Raw genomic sequence first — 15,922 nt, forward strand, 5'->3', positions numbered from 1 at the left:
TGGGATTGCCCAGGCAAGAATACTGCAGAGGATTGCCATGCCTTCCTCCACGGGATCTTCCCAACCCTGGGATCAAACCTGCATCTCTTGCACCTCCTGTATTGGCAGCCTGGGTCTTTACCACTAGGGCTCACCCTGATAAGGGCTCTTTTCCTGTTACAACTCACCTGTCCTTGCCTCACGCAGGTGCTCCCAACCCCCACGGCATGCTGATTACTCTTCCAACATCCTTTCTGGTGGTGTACCTTTACCATTTTAACTATTAAAAATTATTGAAAATTATTACATGCTGTAAGTTAAAAAAAATTCACAAAAAGCTGTAAGGTGAAAGGTAAAAGTCTCTTTCTGTCCTGATCCCCAATCTCATCCCCCAGAGATATCACTGCTTGAGTTCCAAAGTAGCCTTCAGGATATTTTTCATGTATATGTTATTATATAGCTATAAATATTTAAAATAATTTCTCCTTGCTGTTAGTTTTACTATCAACCTAGAGGATGATGAGGACAATTCCACAATGTTTATTGACTTAAAAAATTTTAAGTTCAATGTATCAGGAATTTTGGTTTAAAAACCATTTAATTCATATTAAATGCTCTAAAATGTGACTGGACTATACCGTCTAATTGAGCTGCTAACAAAATCAACTTAAAAGCTAAAATGAATAATGGCAAATAAATTAAGAAACAAAGGCAAGACTTCCCTAGCAGTTCAGTGGTTAATACTCCGTATTTCCAATGTTCAATTCCTGGTCAAGGAACTAAGATCTCACATGACTTGAAGTATGTGGGGGGGTGGGGGGAGGCTGGTCTCATTTCATTTTTCACTTAATATGTTCCAGACATGTAGTTCTAACAATGCATTTTATAGACTCTGAGACAGCTACAAGTCCAAGCTCAGATTTTAAAAATATGCTTGAGCTGGACACGTTTCTGCTATTTATAACTCAATGACCAATTTGTAAAGAATGCTCAATTTACTCATTGCACCCTTAAAGAAAAATTTTTATAAGCCTTTATAGGCTTTATAGAAATAAAAGAGAACATACATTTTCTTTTTTGTAATTTGTGTTTGTATTTGTAAAGGCTGAATTTATAGTTAAATATATTTGCAAGGTTTAAAAAAAAAAATGTGTTTGAAGAGCCAGAAAAACTACAATGCATTAAGAGTGGGAGAATAAAGAGGAGTAAGAATAGAATCAATACATAAATCCTGTCAAACTGTATTAGCATTTACTGATCTGACTCATAAAACCTCAGCCTAATCGGACTTGGTTTTTCCATGTCATGGCAACAGCACACATCATTGTTTCTGGAAGGATCAGCTGCTTCAGCCTCCTACAGCCCCTCAATGACAAGGCTTTATTGACTTCATAAATATATGCTGCCCAGCTGTCATCCGCTTAATGAGGCGACGATTTCCATTCGATGGAACCATTCCATTTGGTCCTAGCAGGCGGGCTGTCGCCTGACATTAACAATGGACCATGCTGGCCCTTTCAGAAGTTCAGGTTCCACACAGCCACACGAGTTCTATTGTTCCTACAACATGGCAGCTTCGTGTTTGCTTTAGGACTTAAAAACCACTTCTCCACTTTAAAGAATACACCCTCCTTGGCTGAGGCAGTTACTTCTTAGATTTGAAACCTTCCAAGGCTCATCTTTATTGGACATGTGTATTATCACATTATTACTTAGGGATAGGATGAAAATTAAAACTTAATCCAAGTAAGAAGGATGGTGAGGAGGGGTCACAAAAGGGACAGAAGAAGAATGAACATTTATTGAACTCTGCTAAGCTCCGGGCACTGTGCCCAATGCCCTACATCCTTGCTATTCATATATGGTCCATGCACCACATCTCGGGCACCAGCTGGGAGTTTGTGTGGACGGTCAGACCCTAGCCCAGACTTATGGAGATTCCTGGGCACAGTCAAGTGTGAGAAGACCTGCCCTAAATTACAAAGTCTATTTAATCCTTTCAACAACCATTTGAAGAAGATATTAGTTCCATACTTTATGTCTACAAATTTGGGGTAGACATCTCAAATTTGGGTCCTGATCTCGGACTTTCAGGCTTCAAAACTGTAAGAAAGAGATTTCTGTTGTTTATAAGCCACTCAGTGTGCGGCATTTTGTTACAGCAGCCTAAAGAGACCAACACAATAAGGAAACCCAAAAAGAAAGTTTCCTTTCTCCCTCCCTTAAAAAAAAAAAAATATATATATATATATATATATATATATATAATTTTGCTTTTTATTTCTCTTCACTGCCAAAAGAGTTTAATGCAAAATACAAGTATGAGTAAACAATGAAATAAATATTTTCCCTGGTGCTCAGCAGTAAAGAATCTGCCTTTGATGAGGGAGCTGCAGGAGACTCAAGATCCTCTGGAGGAGGGCATGACAACCCACTCTAGTATTCTTGGCTGGGAAACCCCATGGACAAAGGAGCCCGGCAGGCTACAGTCCACGGAGTCACAGAGAGTCGGATACGACTGAAGTGCCTTAGCAGCAGCAGTGAAGGGGGAAATCACTGAAGTGAGAATTGTGCTTTTTCTGTAATATGCTCCGCAAAGCCTCCTCAGCCTGTGTCACTCACACAGATTTAATGCACATACCCTGGTGGTCCAGTCAGTAAAGAATCCGCCTGCAATGCAGGAGACCTGGGTTTGTTCCCTGGGTTGGGAAGATCCCCTGGAAAAGGGAATGGCAACCTGCTCCAGTATCCTTGCCTGGAAAATTCCATGGACAGAGGAGCCTGGCGGGCTCCAGTCCACGGCATTGCAGAGGGTCGGACACAACTGAGTCACCACGATATTTCATAATGCACATGTATTTCTTCCTTCCTCTCTGTGTCACAGAACGGATTTCCAGGGAGGCAAGGATTTCACAGGTGGGAAAGGACGGGGCCGGCCGCAGCAGCACACCTGTGGGACCTCAAAGCCCACGCTCCCCCCGCGTTCCCACTCCGCCCCAGGCTCCCTGAGGAACGGTCAGAGCTCCTCGGGGACAGCGCTGAGTAACCCGCACTGAAAGGCAGCCTGTGGCGCGGGTGAGGCTGAGGGACAGGGCGGAGAAGAGCCAGGAAACCACGCCGTGAGGAACGGCGGAGCTGAGGGGTGGACACAGGACTCAGCCTCCCTCTGGGCCACAGAAGGCGGCACAGTCGGCCCCAAAGAAGTCACAAGGGGGCTCGTCTCGGCTCAGCATGAGGCAGCACTTTCTTGTAACTAGAGCTATTCTATTTTGGAAAGATGGCACCCACTGAACGTTTTCCAGCACAGGTGGCGGACCCGAGGACATCTGCCTGGACTGTGAGAAAAGTCCTATTTCAAGGGGGAGACTGGGCTACCTGGCTCCTAAACACCCCTCCTAGACTATGGCGGTGTTCTCACTTTCCACACGCAGTACTGGGCGTTCTCCGGATGTGCGGGGCACGACACGCGCTGTGCCCTCCGCGGACTGGGCCAGGGTCTACGCTGTACCAGCCGCTCCCCCGGCTGCGGGCGCTCGGATCCGATCGGGAGGGACAAGGAGGCAGTCAGCGCACGGGCTGGCGGCTGGCCTACGAAGCAGCCCTTGCAAAGCATCACAACCTGAACAGACCCGAGCTGGGCCCATGACAGCATTCTTATTCTCCGAGAGCACCAATTCAGAAAGAGGGCGTGAATCCAATCTGATTCTGACAATGAATACACGGGAGAGGTCAGGAGAGGCCCAGAACAAATCGACACTCTGAGAAAAGTCAAGTTACCAGGAAGTGCGGTGTATTTGTTGGATTGGGCTGCCACAGAAAAGTCCCACTGATCAGGTGGCTTAAACCGCAAACATTTAACTGTGTCACAGTTCTGGAGGCTGGGTGTGCAGAGCCACCCGTTGGCAGGGCTGGTTTCTTCCCAGGGCTGCAGGGGGGCCTGTCTCGTCCCCTCTCCCCTACACCTTCCCGGGGTTTGATGGTACTCACTGGTGCTTCTTGGCTTGAAGCAGCCTCACTCTGATCGATGCCTTCAGGTTCACGTGGCATTCTCTCCCTGTGTCCAAATTCCCTCCTTTATAAGGAACCAGTCGTTATTGGGTGAGGGTCCACGCTCATGACCTCACTTTAAGTGAGGAAGTATTATACTGTGTTCTATCACTTTTATGGGGATCGCTGTCCCAAGAAGGCAGAGGAGGAGAAATGGGAAATGGGACCAAGGAGAGGCATGAATCAGGTACGAGGCTACATTAGTGCTTGTTTAGCAACTTAGTAAACCTGCTTAGTAACAAGCTAACTGATGTCTCAATCTTACACTTGTCCAGAGACTGTACGAACTACTGCTTCTTTGGGGAGTTCCTCTTGGGTGAGGAGGGAAGAATTTATCCTGTGGTTCCCAAAAACCATTGTCAAAGGTTCATCCCGTGGGAGACAAGTGGGACCCCAGGACTTCACACCTGAGTGGCATGTGAGGGGCCTGGGGCGGGGGCTGGGAGAAGCTGCCTGGATGGGACCCATGAAGCTGGTCGCGGTCATGGTGGCAGAAGCAGAGCCAACTGTCAAGGGTCAGATGAAGCCAAGAAGATCTGAGAGGTACCTGACAGAATCTTGCTATCTCCTACTGGACGACTGGGAGAAAGTAGCTGATGGGACTACAAATGGGGATCACGTTTCTGAGATCTTCAAACACTGGCTTCCCTTGGTTTAGTCGCAAAGTCGTGTCCGACTCTTGTGACGCCACGGACTGTAGCCCACCAGGCTCCTCTGTCCACGGTGTTTCCCAGGCAAGGACACTGGAGTGGCTTGCCATTTCCTTCTGCAGGGGATCTTCCCGACCCAGGGACCAAACTCAGGTCTCCTGCATTGCAGGCAGATTCTTTACCAACTGAGCTACCAGGGAAGCTCTTAGCTTCCCTTAGAGCAAGCAACTATACTTTTCAGGATTCACCCTAGGTAAACACTTAAGACAAGTGCATAAATATGTATAGGGAACATTCTATATAATTGCCAGAAACTGGGAAAAGCCTGTAAGCCCAACAATCTAGGATTGGTGAAAAAGGTTATACATGAAGTATGATGGAATCCTAAGCAGTTATTTAAATTTGTGGGGTATTAATAGTTCAAGAGACTCATATAGATGGTCACTGAACTCAGCTAAATGTAAAAAGCAACAAAGAATGAATAATATGATCCCACTTTTGTAAAAAGGATCCTGAAAAATATTTATAGGATATATTCATATAAATTCTGGAAGACTATTTTTAAGAATACTAACAATAATTATCTCTAGGTAATTTTAACTTTTCTTCCTTTTAGATATATGTTATTTTTTCTTACAATTATTGTGGAAATAAATAATTTAAACAAATCTTGTTTCAAAAGACTGTCTGACATAGAAAAAGAACTGACATTTTAACCACTTTTTTTTTTTTTTTTTTGCCGAGTGGCATATGGGATCTTACTTCCCTGACAAGGGATCGAACCCAAGACCCCTGCACTGGGAGTGCACAGTCTTAACCACTGGACCACGAAGGAAGTCCAAGAACTGACATTTTAGATATCTGAGCAATCGGAGGCTTAAAATGTAAGTGGTAGATGCCGCTAAAAATTAAATGAATAGAATCACTCTTCCATTCATTCAGTATTAACAAATACCCCAGAATAGCTCCTACACACCAGGCACCAGGCCAGGTTCTGGAGATAGAGGAAGACAAAACAGTTACACATTGTGTTTAGTATTATAAAAGAAAAAAGATATTTCCCTGGAATATTTTTATTTCAAAGGAAATAAGTTTAGTTGCATTAAAATCTTTTGAAGTATTTACAGGTTTTCTCCTTTTACAAAAGATTTTAGGTTAATTACAACAAAAATATCCCACTAAATGGTAAAATATACATAAGAATTTGGATCGGGGACAATAAAAACATCTATATGTAGACTATCTTTTGTTGTTATTATAGACCTTAACTATGGTTCTGAGCACCCAAGGAGCCAAAGTGAAAAGGAGAAACATTTATTTCGTTCTTGCCGTCAGAAAGAAATAGACCAATTTTTAAAAAAGAAACTAAGCTTCTCCTAGCCCTTATCTGCAAAGGAAATTTCTCATATGAGAAATTTCTCATACTGAGTGACATTAATAAATATTATTAATACTTATATTAATAAATATTATTTTCCACAGGAAATAATAGGAAAAAATCTGCTAATCCATAAACTCTGAGAGGACAAGGGTCATCTATTTTGTTTGTGTCTAGACACAGGTAGCCCACTAGGCACTCAAATTTTATGGAAAGGAGGAACAATATGTCATTCTGAGATGTGGCTACATGGACAGCCATCCCGATCGCTACGGAACATCCTTCTTCATGTTAGAGAACAGACTGAACCCTGATCGGGAGAAGTATGAGGACTGTCTGCCACCCTAAATAATGGATAGTGGCTCATTCTGGGCGCCATTCTTTAGGCTTTAATTTGACACCATAAACAGAACCACCAGGAGATTATATCTGTACCTAAATTTATGTGTATATATGTCTATATATCTATCTACCTAGAGTTATCATAAGGAACTGGCTTAAGCAATTATGAAGGCTGACAAGTCCCATGACCTGAGGTGGAGTCAGCAAGCTGGAGACCCAGGAAAGCCAACGGAGCTCTAATCCAAGCAGAGGCCTGAGAACAGACGGAACCAATGGCACAGACCTAGTCCACAGGCCAGCAGGCTTGAGATTCAGGAAAAGTCCTTGTTTCAGTTCGAGTCAGTAAAGGCAGTAAAAATGTCCCAGCATGAAGGCAATCAGGTAGGAGGCTTCCTTTCTGATTTGAGGGAAGACCAGGTTTTGGTTCCAGTCAGGACAGCAAGGAGATCAAACTAGTCAATCCTAAAGGAGATCAGTCCTGAATATTCATTGGAAGGACTGATGCTGAAGCTGAAGCTCCAATACTTGGGCCACCTGATGCAAAGAGCCCACTCATTGGAAAAGACCCTGATGTTGGGAAAGACTGAGGGCAGGAGGAGAAGGGGGCAACAGAGGATGAGATGGTTGGATGGCATCATGGAATCACTGAACATGAGTTGAGCACACTCCAGGAGATGGTGAAGGACAGGGAAGCCTGGCGTGCTGCAGTCCATGGGGTCACAGAGAGTCAGACACAACTGAGCGACTGAACAACAACAGGTCTTCAGTTGACGGGATGAGGCCCACTCGTGTCAGGGAGGGCATTCTGCTTTACCAATGTAAATATTAACTTCATCCAAAACACCTTCACAGAAACACCCAGAATAATGTTTGTCAAGATATCTGGGCACCCCATGGCCCAGTCAAAGTGACGCACAAAATTAACCAGCATGAACCATTACTCTCAATATACAGCTAAACCAACTATGATTCACCAGACTCACCAAACAGCACAAGGGCTGTAAATTCATTTGCCAGAGAGGATATCTATCTTAGAGCAAAACTGATGAAGATAATAATGCCAAAAATGGAAAGGAAAACAGGAGACAGCAACAGATGGCGAATTAAAAGGCAACTTCAGACCTCATGACAAAGTGGTGGGAGGAAGACAATTTTAGAAAGTCCCAAGATCAGAGGCTGAAGTTACTGCCATGAAGGCAAAGCACAGATGGCAACGTGAAACGGAAAAGGGTAATGTCCAAAATACACCAATTGATAGGGAGGTAAGCAGCCTCAGGATTTCTTGAAGAAAGATGACACTTGGGCGTTAAGGCAGAATGAATGGAGAGACCACAGAGCCCCGATGTTCCATGACAACTGACCTGCATCCTGATGGACAAGCCCGAGTGGTGCTCCACAGTCATGAGGGTGGGAATGGCGAGTCTAGGGGTCTGAGCGGAGGACCTGGGGTAGAGTCAGACACAGCCAATTCCCCCCAGTTCACGTGGCCGGGCAACACCAGACAACTCATGAGCCCGCACACAGCTCTGCCGTCCACCCTCCCCTGGACCAGGCTCCTGCTCAGACATGCGCTCAGACCTTCCAACCTTAAACCCCAAGTCCCTTGCTCTTGCCGTATCTTTTGAACTTTTCTTTGTAAACAAGGAAGAATAAAGGGTGTTGCTCAGCACCCAGCTCTATGAAGATGAAGTCAACAGCCACGGCAGTTGCTGACGGACCGCGCTCCCCAAGAGGAACTTGGGGTGAAATGCAGGATGAGACACACTGTGCTTGAGAAAAACAGGCCCCAGAGATCGTAGGATGCACGTCTCAGGAGGAATGTTCATGAGCCCAGATTCAGGCATCTTCAGATGCATGGCTGGACAACCACTGATGTTGTTACCTTGAGATATCTGGTTTTTTGTGACCAGCAGTGATTTTTTTATCAAGGACATGTGCTTGACTGCAAGCCTTCCCTAGCCAAAACCCATACATAAGCTCTTTCAATGGCAACCCCTCCAGTGTTCTTGCCTGGAGAATTCCATGGACAGAGGAGCCTGGCGGGTCACAAAGAGTCGGACACGTCTGAGTGACTAACTTTCTTCTTTCTTTTCCCCTATCTCTTGGGGGCAGCTTCTTCTGAGCTCCTGAGAGGCTGTCTCCTGGGCCACTCACAGTCCTCAGTAAGGTCCTTGAATTAAAACTTAAGACTCACAGACTTCCCTGGTGGTCCTGTGGTTAAGAATTCATCCGTCAATGCAGGGGACATAGGTTCGATCCCTGGTCGGGGAAGACGCCATGTGCCGTGGGGCAACTAAGCCCACGTGCCTGGAGCCCGAGCTCCCCAATAAGAGAAGCCTCCTCAGTGAGAAGCCTGCGCACGCCAACTAGAGAGAAGCCCCCGCTCTCTGCAGCTAGAGAAAGCCCACGCAGCAACAAAGACCCAGTGCAGCTAAAAAAAATACCTCTATATATTATTAAAAAAAAAAAAAAAGCATGCTCACAACTCGTAAGTCTGTTCATTTTTCTTCAAGTCGGCACCTTCCTGCACTGTCCTTCCTGCCACCACCAAATCTCCTGCAAGTCTGGCATATGCTGAGTCCACATCCCCCGGTCCCACCTGCTAAACCCTTGCCCCTGGCTGCTGGCGCCCCCATTCAAGCAATCCCATCTACATCCACTTCCTGACGGCTGGTCCCAAAAGGCTCGGCCTTCACTTTTTTTGAACTTTTTATTTTTATAATAGTGCTGCACATTTCACGGTGATCCTGAAATTCCCTTCTTTGGCTCCCAGAACCTAGCACTATATCCTGTTCTTGGCCTTGCCCCCAAGATCCTTCCTGGATCTTCCTCTTCCTGGTTGTTCAATGGCAATATCAAAAGACTCTGCTGTCATCCCCCAAGATTTTCACCGTTCTGTTTTCTCTTATTCGGAAGTCACTCTCCCCAGGGCTTCCTACTGTCTGCTCCAGTCCAGTGAAGAACTTCCAACTCTCTGTTCCACCCTGACTCTCCCGTGGGTCTTACATTTTCAGTGCCTTCAAACCATTTCCCCTCAATTACACCCTGGAGTCCCAGATTCACAGTTCTAAAATCAGACTTTCTTGTCCTTGTTAACAATATCAACATTATCCAAGTCGGCCAAATTCTAAACTCCAAGATCATCTCCACTCCCAGTGTGTAAGTGGTTATTCTGACTCATAAAATTCTTCCCTGCAAAGTCTCTTATATTTCACTTTCCTCCTCATTTTAACTTCCATCACCACCTGAGCTCAGCTTTCTTCTCATTCCTAAAATACTGCAATCGCTTTTAGCTGATCTTCTTGCCCCTGAACTATCCTTTCCAATCCACCCTGCATTTGTGAGGAGACAACTTTCCATAAAGATCTCCTATTCTTGCAATGTCTGGCTGGGGTGTCTAAGTACAGGCATTCACACTAAGAATATTTCTGGTGGTCTCGTGGTTAAGAATCTGCCTTGCAGTGCATAGGATGTGAGTTTGATACCTGGTCAGGGAACTAAGATCCCACATGCTGTGGAGCAACTAAGCCCAGTGCCACAACTTCCGAGCCTAAGCACTAAACTACTACTAAAGCCCATGGGCTCTGGACACAACTACTAAAGCCCACGGGCTCTGGTGCCTGTATGCCACAACTAGAGTTCATGCGCCACAACCAAGATCCTTGGGTCAGGAAGATCCCCTGGAGAAGGTAATGGCAACCCACCCCAGTATACTTGCCGGGAGAATCCCATGGACAGAGGAGCCTGGTAGGCTATAGTCCATGGGGTCGGACTGTCCAAAGAGTTGGACATGACTGAGCAACTAACGCTGCAACTAGAGAAAAAGCTTGCACAGCAACAAAGACCCGGCACAGCCAAAAATAAATAAAACTACTTTAAAAAGAAAAGCTTAACATGTTTAAAAAAAAAAACTATTAAAAAAAAAAAAGAATATGTGTGTAAGGAGACATTCCAGAGTAGTAGGGCTTAGAGACCTCTCCTTCCTGAGATGTTTCAGGGTAGTGAAGATAAAGACCTCACCTCCTCTTCCTCAGAGAAGATCGGTTTACATTTCTGAGTAAAGATAAGCTCTTTCTCCAGAGAGAAGCAGGAGCAGGTCACCAGCAGCTCCACAGAAGATGGGAACCTAATTTGGGGGTTGTTCCCCCAGCCTGTGCAAGTACCATCTGGCCCTCACTGTCTTGCCCTGTGGAGCTTGGGCAATCAACACGGCTAACTTCGCTTGAAGAAGGGTAAAATCTCAGACCCCTTACATTGTGACTTAACGCACCACCAACAAATTATCTTTTCAAGATCGACTTTGGCCCCCTTACTTTCTTGACTGAAACACTTCCATGGCTTCCTTCCACAGAATAAAACTCTTTTAAGTCTTATCTGCAATTCAAGTTCTCTTTCCAGTCTGTTCCCCTTCTTTATGTAAGAGACTTGAGAATTTGTGGCTTTGAGTATCCCGGGGCGTTATGGAAGCAATCCACCATAGATACCGACAGAGGACTATAGCACTGATGAAGAAGGAGAAACCAAAGCCTTTGATAATCATCTAGGTCTGCAGGTGTCACTGGACACGTGTTGCTAGAGTCTTACCCGATGTAAATCTTCTGTTCTAATCAATCTGGACTTCTGTATGTTTCCCAAACAGGCATACACACCCTGCCTCCAAGCTCTGGCCATGCCTGTGCTCACTCAGTTGTTTTCAGCTCTTTGCGACCTCACAGACTGCAGCCTACCAGGCTCCTCTGTCCATGGGATTCTCCAGGAAAGAATACGAGAGCAGGTTGCCATTTCCTATCCCAGGGGATCTTCCTGACACAGGGACTGAACCTGGGTCTGTGTCTCCTGCATTGGCAGACAGATTCTTTACCATTAGTGCCACCTGGAAAGCCCCCTGGCAATGCCTAGAATGCTATACTTAGTTCACAGATGAGGGAAAACCCATGAAGCACCATGGCAAGAAACACCCATAGCATCTGTTGAGCAATGGTGAGCCAAACCATTCATTTCTTCATGGATGTCACCATGGCTCCCATCAGACAGGAAACCAACCAGTCCTCCATCCCGGCCATAACCGATGAACTGAAGGTCAGAGCTGCAGCCCCAGGTAACCAGTGTCTGATTGGATATCAGGGAGCTGAACCATCTCTGGCAATGCTTGGTTGAATCTCTGTGCAACAGGGGAGCTCGGCATTTGATGGTGGCCAACAGACCCAGACATAACCTCAGTTTGAGAAGTCAAGTCAAAAGGGGTGAGGAGAGACAGCTCAGGTTCCAGTGGGAACAAGCGAGTTGGGGTTTCAGACCTCCTCCAGTCTTTCTATTCAAATCTTAGCAATGCCCAGATTGGATTTCTGGGTATTCTCGCAACCAACTCCCAACCATCTCAAAGATAATACAGACATGCATTTTCCTTGCAGGCCTCAACCACTTAAGAGCCCTTCTCACCAGTCTCTAAGATATGTGTACCAAGACGCTGGTTGAAGCATTGTGTGTAAACAGTCAACTTAACCAGACAATATTAATGAGCATGCTTTTATTTATCATATTTCATTATCAACTATAAGATACAACCTAATTCCAGAGACATAAAATATCAGGGACTTCTCTGGTGATCCAGCGGCTATCATTCCGCACTCTCCTTGCAAGGGGCCCAGGTTCGATCCCTGGTGAGGGAACTAGATCCCACATGCTGCTCAAATAGTTTGAATGCCACAAGTAAAAGATTCCGAGCACTGCAACAAAGAGTTGGTGCAGTCAAACCGATGAATAAATATTTTTTAGTGGTGGTTTACTGGCTAAATCGTGTCTGACTCTTGTAAAACCATGGACTGCGGCCCACCAGGCTCCTCTGTCCTTGGGATGTCCCAGGCAAGAATAGTGGAGTGGGCTGCCATTTCCTTCTCTAGGGGATATTCTTGACCCAGGGATTGAATCTGGGTCTCTTGCATTGCAGGCAGATTCTTTACTGACTGAGCCATAAGGAAGCGCAAATATATATATGTGTGTGTGTGTGTGTGTGTGTGTGTGTGTGTGTATATATTTTAATACATCAATAAAATAACCCACAGTGGTTATGCCACTGTGATGTTGTAACATATCAAAAAAAAAAAAAGTGCCTTTAGAATTAAGGGATCATTGTATGTATTCAAGATAGGTATTCAGGTCCCTGGTGGCTCAGATGGCAAAGCATCTGCCTACAATTAGGAGATGCAGGAGACATGGGTTTGATCTCTGGGTTGGGAAGATCCCTTGGAAAAGGGAAAGGGAATCCACTCCAGTATTCTTGTCTGGAGAATTCTAAGAACAGAGGAGCTTGGCAGGCTATAGACCATGGGGTCACAAAGAGTCGGACATGACCAAGCAACTAACGCTTTCACTTCAAGGTACGTACTGTATGGTACATTCAAACAGTCAGATGTTTTGCAGCTGGGACAGGTAAATAGCACAAGATGGGTCCGGGGTGGTGGCGGGGGGAAGAATTTCCTTCAGAATGAAGGAGGAGAGTGGGGCATGCATGGGGCTACACTTCAAGGTGCCACAACTGGAGATGCAGCCTGGGCTTCCTGGCAGTCGGTGCTTGAAAAGCAGACTTTAATTTTAAACCAGGTGGTGAACATGTGAGTGTATGTTTTAATGTTTTTATACATTTTTTGTGTGTCTAAGATATAATACACTTTAAGTGGGCCTTGTTTTATTGCCCTGTTTTATCGCCCCTGTTCCTTGGACACCGTGTGTTCAGTGACGGCTTAAAAATTAATTCTTTAGAGACTCCCCTGGCGGCCCAATGCAGGGGGCCACGGTTTGATTCCTGGTCAGGAAACTAGATGCCACATGCCACAACTAAGAGTTCACTAAAGATCCTGCATGCTGCAACAAAGATTGAAGATCCCATGGGCTGCAACTAAGACTCCGTGCAGCCAAAAAAAAAAAAAAAAAAAATCAATTCTATAAATAAAGGAGTTGAGGGAAATATTTACCGTCTACAACCTCCACAAGTTGACTATTAGGAAAGAAGGAATTTCGTCATTCCATTCCAGCAGTATCTGATATGTGCACATATCCAACTGCATAAGCACAGTATTGGGCCTGCATACAGTAGTTACCCAATAAACAGTGATTACTATTTGGGAGCGGGTTTGGGGTTTTGGTTCAGGCCCCAGCGTACCTCATCACCCCTACCTGCTGCCTCTGGGGCATTCAAAAACTCTCAATTATCTTAAACATCTATGTGCAGGTTACGAAGTCAAGCAAGCCAAGGCCTTTCGGCAGCTTACAATCCGACTAACAGTACCATAGAGGTATAACAATGTTCGGCTTTTCTTGGTTTAGTTTAATTTGGTAGAGAAACTGGCACCACTAGGGAAGCTGCGCTACGGCCTTGGGACCTCGGAGAGGTGCAGTATCTGGCCAAAGGCCACGGGCAGCACGGCCTCCAGGTGATTCCCGGGTCTCCCGCCATAGGGCCCGGTGCGGCCAAGGCGTCCCTGGCGTCCGCGTCCTTTCCTGGAAACTAGAGGGAAGGGTTTCAAGAGAGGCGGCGTCCGCCCGCGTTTTCCGGGCCCAGGCGAGGACACTTACCAGCGCGAAATGCACCAGGGCGTTGAAGCAGAGCCAGGCGAGCAACGCGCGGTCCGCCGCCCCCCGCCCCCGGCCCAGGCGCAGGCCCAGCGCGCAGCCCACCGCCAGCAGCGCGGCGCACAGCAGCAGCGAGCCGCCCGCCGCGGCGCCCAACTCCCCGCCCGCGTGCATGCTTCCGGCTCCCAGCGCAGACTGCGGGCACCTGGGCTGGGATCGCCCAGCGAGCAGGGAGCCGGAAGGCGGGGCTGCGCGGCGAGGGGGCGGGGCTGCGCGGCGAGGGGGCGGGGCTGAGCGGCGGGGGGCGGGGCGGAAGGAGGCTTCCCCCTCCCTCCCGGCTGCCCCGGGGAGTCCCTAGACAGCAGAGCCAGACGTTTTCTCAAGTCAGGCACATGCTCATCTATTTTCTTATCTGGTTTCTCTCGAAATCAGATCTGTTCCAGCTCTGTTCACTCAGTCGTGCCCGACTCTTTGCGGCCCCATGGACTGCAGCACGCCAGGCCTCCCTGTCCATCACCAACTCCCAGAGCCTACTCAAACTCATGTCCACCGAGTCGGTAATACCATCCAGCCATCTCATCCTCTGTCGTCCCCTTCTTCTCAGCCTTCAGTCTCTCCCAGCATCAGGGTCTTCTCCAATGAGTCAGCTCTTCACATCAGGTGGCCAAAGTATTGGAGATTCAGCTTCAGCATCAGTCCTTCCAATGAATATTCAAGACTGACTTCCTTTAGGATGGACTGGTTGGATCTCCTTGCAGTCCAAGGGACTCTCAAGAGTCTTCTGCAACACCACAGTTCAAAAGCATCAATTTTTCGGCACTCAGCTTTCTTTATAGTCCAATTCTCACATCCATACATGACCACTGGAAAAACCATAGCCTTGACCAGATGGACCTTTGTTGGCAAAGTAATATCTCAGCTTTTTAATATGCTATCTAGGTTGGTCATAATTTTCCTTCCAAGGAGTAAGTGCAAGCCACCCATCCCCAGACCATGCCCAAAAGGCTGGAGATAGGGCCACACCTTTTGATGCAGTGCGATTGTTAACAGGGTTCAAAGCCTTAAGCCACAAAGTGAAGTCTACCTGTTGGAAATTTTGCCAATAGCCTGCAGGGGAGGAAGGGAGGAGGTAGCGGGTCGGGGTAGGTGGGGTTGAATTTTAGGGACAAAATGTTCTAATTAGGCCCTTGCAAGCAACCATCAGTAGGCATTATGGACTACTCTAACACTATCCTTAAAGATCCAAAAAGCAGCATAAATGCGGGTGAGAGGAGCAGTGGGTCACAGCAGTTTGGTACCAGATAATTTACCTGCGGTATTTTATCTTGTACTTACTGTGTTGCTGTTTCGTTGCTCAGTCGTGTCTGAGTCTTTGCCATTCCATGGACTGTAGCCCACCAAGCTTCTCTGTTCTACTGGTGTGGGTTGCCTTTTCTTTCTCCAGGGTAATCTTCCCGACCCAGGGATGGAACCTGTCTCCTGCATTGGCAGGCAGATTCTTTACAGCTGAGCCAGCTCATGTGGTATTTTATCTTTCTTTACAACCCTGGGAACTCAGTGTGTGTCCTCCTATTTTACAAGTGTGGAAACAGGCTCAAATAACAGATTTAAATAACTTGTCTAAGGACTCTCAGTGACTGCGCTGAGGCCAGAACCCATGAATGAGTATCTCCAAGGCCTTTGCTTTTTGACCCTTGAGTAGATGCTTAACAGACAACTACAGTCAGCCAGGTTGGATGAAGCCACAAGCTGGAATCAAGATTGCTGGGAGAAATATCAATAACCTCAGATATGCAGATGACACCACCCTTATGGCAGAAAGCGAAGAAGAACTAAAGGGCCTCTTGAAAGTGAAAGAGGAGAGTGAAAAGGGGGCTTAAAACTCAACATTCAGAAAACTAACATCATGGCATCCAGTCCCATCACTTCATGGCAAATAGAAATGGGAAACAATGGA

General features: G+C 46.5%; 1 protein-coding gene across 1 annotated transcript in view; it reads right to left on the reverse strand.

Annotated features, from left to right (window-relative positions):
- Positions 1–14,194, reverse strand: part of EBPL (EBP like) — a 29,298-nt gene extending 15,104 nt beyond the window's left edge. The window contains exon 1 of the mRNA XM_020904001.2: positions 13,969–14,194. Coding sequence (XP_020759660.2) covers positions 13,969–14,139 — 171 coding nt within the window. The 5' untranslated portion in view covers positions 14,140–14,194. The remainder of the gene's footprint in view (positions 1–13,968) is intronic.
- Between the last annotated feature and the right edge of the window lie 1,728 nt (positions 14,195–15,922).

This window comes from Odocoileus virginianus, chromosome 8, assembly GCF_023699985.2.
Source record: "Odocoileus virginianus isolate 20LAN1187 ecotype Illinois chromosome 8, Ovbor_1.2, whole genome shotgun sequence".
Lineage (NCBI taxonomy): Eukaryota > Metazoa > Chordata > Mammalia > Artiodactyla > Cervidae > Odocoileus > Odocoileus virginianus.